Source organism: Pimephales promelas, chromosome 14 (genome assembly GCF_988280905.1).
Source record: "Pimephales promelas chromosome 14, fPimPro1.hap1.1, whole genome shotgun sequence".
Classification (NCBI taxonomy): Eukaryota; Metazoa; Chordata; class Actinopteri; order Cypriniformes; family Leuciscidae; genus Pimephales; species Pimephales promelas.
The window spans coordinates 12,830,014-12,841,745 of NC_142782.1; the positions used below are offsets into that span (position 1 = coordinate 12,830,014).

General features: G+C 35.9%; 1 protein-coding gene across 1 annotated transcript in view; it reads right to left on the reverse strand.

The window, feature by feature from the left end:
* csf1b (colony stimulating factor 1b (macrophage)) overlaps positions 1-9,416 on the reverse strand; it is a 30,563-nt gene extending 21,147 nt beyond the window's left edge. The window contains exons 1-4 of the mRNA XM_039681858.2: positions 9,307-9,416; positions 9,038-9,151; positions 7,722-7,835; positions 7,534-7,596 (exon numbers count right to left, since the gene is read on the reverse strand). Coding sequence (XP_039537792.2) covers positions 7,534-7,596; positions 7,722-7,835; positions 9,038-9,085 — 225 coding nt within the window. The 5' untranslated portion in view covers positions 9,086-9,151; positions 9,307-9,416. The remainder of the gene's footprint in view (positions 1-7,533; positions 7,597-7,721; positions 7,836-9,037; positions 9,152-9,306) is intronic.
* Positions 9,417-11,732: the final 2,316 nt, after the last annotated feature.

The following is an 11,732-nucleotide window of genomic DNA, read 5'->3' on the forward strand; positions in this document are numbered from 1 at the left end:
ATGTATACTGACGTTAAAGGGTACCCTAAAACGGCGGATGTTGACGTATGTTGACAGTTATATGACGTCTTGGGATGAGACTGTGTTACATAATGAGGGTCCCTACATGCACACCGAAGCATTGAAAACTTTGTTAATGTACAGAGTTTACTAAGAAGACACTTTATAAAGACAATACACTTTGCGTATGCTGGAAGGAGCCATCTTGGAAAACAGTCTCGACCAGCCGAACCACGAACACCGTGCAAAGTGAGCCAAACTGTGATTTGGAATCTCATATGAAAGCATTGGACCCCTTCTTCCCTTGTAGTTAGTCACCCGTATATTTTAACAGACAGATATAATTAATGTATTTCCATGTAATTAGACTTCATAAACGTGATTCCAATTGACCAGCTCATTTACCACGGTGTTCGTGTTTCGACTGGTCGAGACTGTTTTCCAATGGCTCCTGCCTGTAAGCGATGTGTACTAACTTTATAAAGTAACTTATTAAACTACCTGCATGTAATTACAGCTGTAATTCATTTTTGAAATGACATTATTATGCATGTAAAATAAAATTAATTACTGCTGTAATTACATGCATGTACAAAAAGTAAAAGTTAAAACCTGTATGAACACAGTGAGAGCTTTAATTTATTTAAATGTTACATATAGTTAGGGTTAGGGTTGGACGTTTATTATAAAAAGTCCTCAACATTTGAACATTGAACGTTTAGAATGTATATGTTAAGACTATTATTCTATGGACTAATGTGTGCAATGTAAAAAAAAATGATGTGCTAACAATGCTTTTATTAACTAATGTTCAAAAAGATTAACTTTGTTGCTTTTAATGTTTAGCGTGGCCACATTGGAGGAAAGTTTAGATGAGGTTAGTGACTATTATTTAATGTTTAGTCACTGGAATTTCCTAACTTTTTCTACTTTACTCTTTACTCTGAATGCCTTGTACTGTATTTGCATCCCAAGGTTTTTTTTTTTTTTTTTTTTTTTTTTTTTTTTTTTTTTATTGAAGAAACATATACATTTACAAATACATTCAGGAGAACATAAAAGAGGTAAAGCAAAGACAAATTATACAGAATAGTTCCAAATCAAGTGCCATAAAAATAATTATATTACATTACACAATTATAAAACATAAAATAAAAAAATAAAAAATAATAATACAAATAGAATAAGCAATGTATGATATAAAGCTGTTTAATCTTAACTATCAGATCCAATACAAAATAATTGTTCATATATTTTCAGGAATCTATTACATTTTTTATTGCTAGATAAATTAAAAGATTTAAGCAGTGAGTCTACTTCAACCAAAAAATGTGAGAAAATAGGGAGTGATCCCATAAATTTCTGTTTATGGATGAAAAATTTACCAAATAAAATAAAAAAATTAAAAATGTATTCTTTGGATGTGTGGGCATCAGTATAATAACTAATAATATCTTTCAAATTAAAGGAATGTGCATGGATGGGGGTTTTATTTAAATGAGAAAACATACTAGACCAAAATTTCTGAACCAATTTGCAAGAAAAAAATAAGTGTATTAAAGTTTCATCTTCGTCACCGCAAAACGAACAGGTACTGGAAATATCAATATATTTGGACACCGTTGCATTAACAGGATATATCTTATGTAATATTTTAAAGTGGACTTCTTTGGTCTTGTTAGGAATAAAATATTTATGCGGTAATAACCACGCTTTTCTCCATTCGATATTGCCAATAGCGGCAGCCCAATGGGATCTGCCTCTAGGGCAAATTAGATCTCTTTTTTGAAAAATCTGGCGAATATGTTTATTATTGCATTTCTTATCATAAATGCTAATGCCATCCAGTAACAAAGACGAATCCATCATATTATTTTGGTTGTATAATAAGTGGCTCTTAATCAGTTGCACTAGACCTGTAGGAATAGCTTTAAGCACAGTATTGTATTCTCTAAAAGGAATAGGAAAGTCATGGATAGTCATGAAGCGTTCATAAGATAAAAAGTTACCAGAATTGTCAAATAAAGAAATTAAATGAATTAGACCTCTATTAAACCAATTAGAGAAAAAGAGAGATTTGTTTCTAACAGTTATATTCATATTATTCCACAGAAGAGATTTATGTGGGGAGAAATTGTGGATGTAACACAGTTTCCATGCAAGAAGAGCTTGCTGATGAAATTTAGATAGTTTAACCGGGAGTTTATTATACATATAATTACATTTTAAGATAAAAGTGAGGCCTCCAATTTTATTAAAGATGAAATTAGGAATGAAAAACCAAATAGAATTTGAATTTAGTAGACATCTTCTAATCCAATTGATTTTAAACACATTAATAACGTTGTGAAAATTTAGCACTTCTAGTCCCCCATCACTTCTACAATTGGAAATCACTTCTTTTTTAAGTTTATGAGACCTGTTTTTCCATATAAAATCAAGAAAAATTTTATTAACACCTTTAGCAGTGCAGTCATTCACAAATAAAGAAAGTGATGGATACACAAAGCGAGAGAGACCTTCCGCTTTAGACAAGAGAACCCTCCCATACAGAGTTAGGTCTCTTTGTAGCCAAAGATTAAAAATATTTTGGGTTTTTTTAATTCTACTAGAAAAATTAAGTTGTTGTCTGTCTACTAAATTTTTTGTTAAGTGAATACCTAAATACTTAATTGTGTCTTTAACTGGAATACCCTCAAATGACGCGTCATCGCATTTATGCAATGACATTATTTCACACTTCGACATATTTAACCTTAACCCAGACGCAGATGAAAAATTTCTAACTATCTGAATGGCACTGGAGAGTTGAGTTTTATCGTGTAAAAAAAGAGTGGTGTCATCAGCCAGCTGTGAGATTTTAATTTCCCTGTCAAAAATGGAAATACCTTTCAAGTTCTGATTGTGCATAATACTCAGTGATAATAGCTCAGTAACCAAAATAAATAAAAAGGGGGAAATTGGGCAACCCTGTCTGACACCACGCTTTATAACAAATCTTTGGGAGGTGTTCATATTAACTATGACTGAACTACTAATTTCTTTATAAAACATTTTAATTACATTAACAAAGGATTCCCCAAAACCAAACAGTTTGAGAGATTGCAGAAGAAATTCATGCTCAATGGTATCAAAGGCCTTATAAAAGTCTAAGAAAAGAATAATGGCTTCAGAGTGTACAAATTCAGAGTAATCCAACAAATCTAAAATAAGTCTTATATTATTGCTGATATGTCTACCTTTGACAAATCCTGACTGTGTCTCTGCAATAATTTGGTCAAGCTTAAATTTCAACCTATTAGCATACACCAGGGCCAATATCTTGTAATCAATAGTTAAGAGTGTTATTGGTCGCCAATTATCAATTAAGAGAGAGTCTTTTTCAGGTTTTGGAATAAGGGAGATTATCCCCTGCTTCATTGAAGTAGTCATTTCTTTCTGAGCAATGCATTCTTTATACATGCAAAGTAATGGGGATTTTATTAAGTCCCAGAAATGGAGGTAAAATTCAACGGAAAAACCATCAACACCAGGGGATTTCCCTTTCTTCATAGAGAAAAGAGCAGATTTAACTTCGCCAATTGTCAAAGTTGACTCACAAAGATCTTTAAAATCATTATCAATAGTTGGAATATAGTTTTTTATAGTTTCGACAAAAGTATCACAATTATCTGAATTAAATTCGGAAGCATAAAGTTTGTCATAAAAGTTTGTGATAAACTTAGAAATTAAGTTTGGATCATTGCATTTGACGCCATTAATATTTAGAGCTGTTAATGAATTTCTCCTGCAATTCCTCTTCTCTAATGCAAAAAAGTAACTGGAGTTAGTCTCTCCTTCTTCTAACCATTTGGCTTTGGATCTAATAAAAATCCCTCTAGCTAAATCCAAATAAGCTTGATTGATTTGTAAATTTAAATCTCTTAAAATTAACTCTTCCTCCTGAGTTAATGTTTTTTGCAATAATGTGTTTATTTTATTTAGGAGTTCAAATATTTTTTTATTTTTAGAGGATTTTAGCTCTTTGCTTCTTCTGATGGCAATCTGCCTAGCTTTATATTTAAAAAATTCCCATTTTGTTTTATAACCGTCAGTGAAATTTTCAGAGAATATATCAGAAAATAAGTTCTTAATGCCATCATTAAAGGCCGTATCCTTAAGGAGAGAGTTATTAAATTTCCAATAACCGCGCAAACTTGAGGTTTTTCCAGTGTTACTACACAATTTTAGTCTAATTACCTTATGGTCTGAGAGGGGAGCGAAAGAATGAGAAATATCTTTTACAAATTGAAGAGCTGATGAAGAGATCAGGAAGAGGTCGATTCTCGATTGGGAAGACTTACTTCTATTTGACCAAGTAAATTCCTGCAAATCAGGGTGAAAGAAACGCCATGTATCTGTAAGAGAAAATTTCGAGCATAATGATAAAATGTTAATATTTAACTGCTGGCTATCGTTATTTCTGGGAGGAAGTCGGTCCAAGGAGTCATCCACACATTCATTTAAATCCCCACCTAAAATCACAAAAGAATCTGGGTACTTGATAAGTACTTCATTCAATTCTGAGGTTATCTGAGAGAAGAGAGACCTGTTGGCAGATCGGGAATTGAAACCATAAATATTACAAATAATAAAGATTGAATTATCCTGCTTAATCGCTAAAATAATCCATCTCCCTACATCAGAAGATTTAACTTCTAGTATGTGCCCTTTAAATTTGTGCAACAAAATTGAAACTCCAGCAGAATGATTAGAGCCATGGCTGCAATAAATTGCATTTCCCCACTGATTTTTCCAAAATTTTACATCCATATCACTTGAATGCGTTTCCTGAAGAAAAATTATATCTGACTCACTGCTTTTACAAAATAAAAAAACAGCTTTCCTCTTTACAGCGTCACGTAAACCCCTCACATTCAAGGATACAACAGAAAAAGAATGAAACTTAAAATCCATCGTACAAAGAAAAAGTTTAGTAGGCTACCTCTTGTCTGAAAAAAATCACACAAATCTATTTTGAAAAAGGAACAATATATAACCAAAATTAATTCACGAACATTAGAGTATAATCACTCAACCTCCTTGCTTGTCAGCGCAAGCGTTAGATAACGTTAGTCAAAACAAACAAACAAAAAAACGCTGTCAATAGATAATAGATTGAACGATCGAACTGAACATTGTCAATCTTTATCAACTTACATAGCAGAGTTTGCGGTTCGATCGGGGAAATAACAAAACCTAGTTTCCCAAAATGCGTTGTCTATGGATGAAAGGAACCAGTCTTATTTCCTTTTCAACGAGGAAAAAGATATCCGCACCACAGAACCGAACAGGTCTATTTTACATCAGAGAAGTTGAATCTTTTCCCGTCGATTAAGGCAAATGCACCGCGAAAGGAGGCTTTCTTTCCTTCATCCCTGGCTTTTTTAACGAGAGGCCAAAGTTTTTCTCTGGCGGCCCTATCCTCTGGTGAAAGTGCTTCCGTGAGTCGCAACTTATTCTCGAAAAGAAATTTGCAGCCTCTAGCAGAATGCCAAACGGTGTCACGAATACGACGCAGAGCAAACAGTATAATGATTGATCTGTGGGAACCGTCATTTCTTCTCTGGCCAAGACGATGTGCAATGTCGACGGCCTCCTCAAGGTTATCACTGATCCCAGGAACTACATTGCTAAGGACATCGATTGCAAGTTTCCGGACATCCTCACCATCCTTTTCTCTCACGCCATGTAACTTTAAAGTCCATCTCCAGCTGTAACGCTTACATTCACCCACCTCTTCCTTCATGGTTTTATTCATCTTTTGAAGCTCATGAATCTCCGTTGCCACAACTTTCAGAGATTCCTTGTGCGTTGCAACCTCAGCAACAAGTTGAGTCACAACTGACGACATTGCCTCAATCCGCTTAGCCGTAGATTCAGTCCTTGTGTCAATGGCAGAAATTTTCTGTAACATCTCTTCATATTTGCCAGAAAGCTCACGGATGGCCGCCAGAATTTCTGCTGATGAGTCGTCACATTCCATGCTTACCCGTTTTGTCTTTTTTGTTGGAGGTTTTAAGGGAGTATCAGGCAGAGGAGTAGCAAGAAGATCATTCAAATCTGGGCGCGAATCGAACCAGTTGTGTTCATCAGCAACAATATCCGATGAAATCACATCCACAGAGGAAACGACGCTATCGCTCCCTTCAGCAAATTGAGTCGGCTCTGTAGTTGACATGGGCCCGCGTGCTGTCACGTTCGAAGTTTGCCTATTTTTCTTTTTTCCCATAGATGAATTGAGGCAAGGAGGTTAAAATGAAGAAGGTAATTACTTACTCGTTCATAAATAGTAACTGTCAAATTATAGTAATGGCTATAATCGTCCTATTTCAAAATTTCCTGACGAGACGTTCAACAACGTGTCCACCTAACACCGCGCCATCTTGGCCCCGTCTTTGCATCCCAAGGTCTGTGCGCGCTTGAACATGTGATGACGTTTGTCACATGGGCGTTGGTCACAGGTAAACAGGAAAAGACTTTTAGTTTGCCATAAAAGGAACCGGAAAACTAATGTTCAGGGGAAGCGTCTTCTCATTCACAAAACCGGCCGGTGTTTATGTGGATTTTCCCGGGATTGATTGTCTTAGAAGCGCCGAATCGCCGTTCCTCAGTGGAGAACTTCTATTGGCTCGTTGTCAGGATTACTTTTCGAGGACTTAAGCCTGTCATCCCCGCTTTTGATCACGCTCACGTTGTTGACATTCCTTCTGGTGAGGCTGATCTTAACACACACTCACACACACACACACACACACACACACGGGACTATAGACATTGCCTTTGGACTTATGCACACACACACACTTGCTCTCATACAACGGGCTTTATTGTTGTGGTATATGGTATTATTGTTTGTGTGTATGTTTTGTGTGAAATACACGGAAGGAGATTTTGAACTTGCAGTACGTTCCATGGAATCTGTTTTCAACCATTTAAAAAAGGTAAATTAGAACAGGCGTTCTAACTCGGCTGTACAACGATCAGTTTGTTACAAATGTTTAAAAACTGTACTAAATGTATTTCTTCTTGTTTCTTATCATCCGTGCCAGCTCAAACAAACCTTTCAAAAAGTAACTCGGATATTTTGTTGTCAATGTAAAATTAATGTTTCTTTACTTGAAAATAGTTATCTGATTATGTAACTCGTATTACTTATAGTCTTATTGAATATCGAAAAAACTAAACCAAAGTTCAGAAGTTTGAACTGTCTACAGAATAAAAAGACTGTTGCACCAACAGATACATCAAAGATCTACATCAAAATGCATGCTGATTACAACCATGTCATGGATGCCACAATGGAAATCTCATCTATGAGTGATGGCACTTTGGAGTGAGCATCTAATCTAAAACACGCCTCCAACTTTGCTGCATTTCCAAGGGCAGATTCGAAACGGAAGATTTTGGAATAGAATTATGGAAAGAGAACACACCTGTTTTTAAACATTGTTTCAAAAGTGGAGCAAGACAATGTTTTAAAGATGCTCTTACCAGGTGTTTTCTCTCAATAAATGAATATGTGATTAAACAGCCAGTCCGCAACTGGTTACTGATCTGAAGAGTAAAACGATATGAGACGAAAAGTTAGGAAATATTACTAGGCTTTGAGCTGCCAAAAAACATTTGCAAAAATCAAAGAATGACCCCTTGAAGCTTTATTGAGATGTGTGTATCCTCACCAGTTGTTTTAGTTGAAGCAAGTGGTCCATGGTTATAGCATGTTTGCAAGGACCAGGGATGTCCATCATGGAGAGGGGAACACACAGCAGCATGAGAACACACACATTCTTCCCCTATAGTGATGAGCAAAGAACACTAAAAGTGATCAAAAGTGACAGTAAAGACATTTATGATGTTTCAAAAGATTATATTTCAAATAAATGTGTTTCTTTTGAACTTTCTATTTACCAAAAAAGAAACTACACAAATGTTTTCAACATTGATATTAATAATAAATGTTTCTTGAGCAGCTAATCAGCATTTTATTATGATTTTTGAAGAACCACGTGACACTGAAGACTAAGGCAATGTTGACAATTCAGCTTCACATCACAGTAATAAATTACACTTTCTTTCTTTCTCTTTTTCTCTCTGTCTTTCAGCACTGGATCCTGATGCTTTTGACATTTCTGCATCTGTTCCATTTTTTTTTTTAAGTTTCTTTTGAAAGCCTTTTTTTTAAAAGCAGTTAAAAGCCAGCATACACTAAACAATAACTTGTGTTCAATCCTTATCAAGATTAATCTGCAGAAATGTATTCACAGTCTAGTCATGTGTCTGGCAATTAATACAAAAAAGAGAACTTATCTTACACTCTAAACAATGCTGGGTTGTTTTAACCCAAATTTGGATAAAATATGGACAAACCCAAATGTTGGGTTAAAAATGTCATTTAAAATTTTAACCCAACTTCAACTTACACTTTTTTACTGTATATTTTTTTAATTGCATTTTTAATCCAACATTTGGGTTTGTTCATATTTGACCCAAATTTGGGTTGAAACAACCCAGCATTTTTTAGAGTGCAAGCTATTAAATGACTTTGACAACAACAATCTACACACACACACTCACACAAATTCACTCACAATGCAAACGTTTGGGGGAAAAAACCCTCAATTGTTCAATTTTAATAAAGTGTGCTTTGTCCTTTTAAATATGTTTTCGCTGAATTGGAGGTAAACTGAATCTCTATTGACAATGCAGCACAAGCAGATGTACTATCAGTGGATGTGGTGACGTAAATGAATGAATGTGAACATTTCTACAAAAGAAGCATCTTTAAGGATATGTTAGACATCCTAGAGTAAAGAAATGCATATAATACTACCATTGAATCCTCCCTGAATCATCTTAACAAAGTCTAAATACTTTTACTCTGGAAAATGATAATGTGTAAAAAGAGTGCTGCTTGTCTTTTGCATATTCAAAATCACATCAATAAGAGAGGTGTTTCCAGCTTTTAGAAAGGTCCACTGAAGACCTTCAATCCTACCTTAGTTGTGTAGAAGTGAAGTGGAGTAGGGTTGTTCATCTGGCTCATGGATCCAGCAGGAGAAGATTACAATCCTCAATTAGATGCATTTGAGCAGATCCAGGTGTTTTTTTGCTGTGAAGATTTGAAGCAGAATGACAGAAAAGCTCATAAAGGAATCGATCCACCACATAAATTAAAGCACTCTGACCCAGACTTTGAATTTAACGCACATTATTGTTAAGCAGAGCACAATGATTAAATAACTTGTGTCTAGTGAATTTTCTCACAGGAACTCTCTCTTTCCCTTCGCCTCACCCCCTCCTCGTCTTTTTCATTAACTTCTTCTCCGCCTTTTCACGTCCACACCTCTCTCGTCCTCTCTTTTTCTTGCATTCTCATGTTTCATAATAACTTTATGAAAGCAAGGTTTCCTGCTCATGTGTCTTTTTTAATTTAAATACTACTTGTTGGAATGTCTATGTATTAAACATGACACAAGCCATTTTGTTTTTTTATTTCAACCACAGGATCTTGTTCTATCCAAGTTCCCACTATGACTCACCCATCTACCTATGGTCTGTTTCCACACCTTTTATATATATATTTCTTTTCATCTTTTGGTATGCTGATGCTCAGAAGTTCTCCATGTTTCTGGGATAGATTTGTACCCTCTGAAGCATGCTGAGAGACATCTTAACATGTTAACTATCAGAGCAAAAGTCATTGCTCTCAAGAGAGGGGAAAGACGATGTTCACCACAGGCTTTGTCAAGATTAAAGAACAAGGTGTCAATTACAAATTCTGGTATTTCCAGGGCCCTGTGAGAAAAGACCCTGTGGCCCATGAAAGAAAAACTGTTTTATGAATTAGTGATGTTTAATGTTAACTGAAACACACACACATATATATATATATATATAACACTCTTAGAAGAAAAGGTTCTATATAGAAACTTAAAAGGTTCTTAAGCGCTACGTATTTGGAACCCCTAAAATGCAATGCATGTGAATGATCACAAAATTTAAGAAATGGGGGTTACAAAATGTAATTAATCAATATCACACAAAGAGTGACATTTCAGTTTTTATCCTCCAAAAATCAGTATGCTTAAAATCTGATATTTAGTTACTACAACAGTTTTATAAACAATAACTTAATTACAAATACAAAATGTTGCAGAATAATGTAATATATGAATGAATAATAGCCTTTAAAGAACCTTTGTGCCAAAAGGGTTCTTTCTTGTCATTATAGAACATTTTTTAGCCTAAAAGTTCCTTTGGAGTTGAGTAAAGAACCCTATGCTTCATATATAGAACCCCAATGAACCCTTTTTTTCTAAGAGTGTATATAGATAGATAGATAGAGAGAGAGAGAGAGAGAGAGAGAGAGAGAGAGAGAGAGAGAGAGGAAACTAGATTTGTAAGTAAATCAGAGATTGAGATTTGAATAAGATTTGAATATAAAAAAATCAATACGTACAATTTTTTTTTTCAATTTACAGTAAAATACCGGCAGCTGTGGTTGCCAGAAATTTACCGTATAAAATACGGTAGCAAGAATTTACGGTAATAAGATTTTACAGGCTTAACGTAAAGTTTACGGAAATAAACCGCATTGAATTATCTGATGTACTGTTTATATATATATACTGTATATATATTAGGGATGTCCCGATCCGATCCACGGCATCGGTATCGCGCCGATACCGGCCCAGAACGCTAGATCGGAGATCGGAGGGGAGAAAAAAATATGAGCGATATCCAGTTTAGCGGCGCAGCCTGTCACGTGATGATTGTTGTGTTTAAGCACACGCGCGCAGAGAGTTTGAAGCGAAATTTACGCGCGTCAGAATCAAAATCCGTTGGCGGTCATTGTTTTTATGTCGACCGAGCATTCATCAAGAGAGTTACCGCTCTGTATTTACTCTGGATAGCAGAACAGCGGCGTGGGGATCATCGTCGCCGTATATTTGTGTCCACCGGACCCTTCGGAGCCGAACCGTTTGGCGAGTTTCACCATTTGCTCGCTCCAGGAGCTGCGCTGGATGACGGCCGCTGTCAGCGGTACTTCCGCCTGTCACGCGCCCAGTTTGATGACCTGTTGTCCCGCATCTGAGCGAGGATCACCCTCGCCCGGCCCCTCATCCATCTAATCTAGCTGTCATTTATTTTTGTTTTGATAATAAATAGAGCCAGCCTTCAAAAGTTATTAACCTGTCCTGTGATTTTTTTCTCTCTCTCACGTCCAGACACGAATTTATGCACATATGTTGATTTTCTTTACAACATAATACTATTTCTAGATATGGAATGAATAACATTCAATACAAAATGAACATGTCTCCATATAGAAATAATGTTTTAAGTGATGAAACATTTGCTTTGTTGTGCATAATAATCCCACCATGCATTCAGTCATATTAACAAAATAATTTATTGAAGCATCCAGACACTTCACCACGTGAGCAATCAGCTAGGCTCCTGATTGGTTAACGCGGCGCGTCAAACGCGTGAATGCACAACGCTCAATTCGCGCCATTCGCGCCAACTTGACGCGCGAATGAGGCGTATTCGCGTCTTCCGCGCCGCGCTCCACGCCTCATTCGCGCCGCAGGAATTTTTCTTGCATTGACTTAACATTGAAATCATTCGCGCCTGACGCCCTATTCGCGTCCGGTGTGAACGTAGCATTAGTGCGTCGAAGTTGTGAT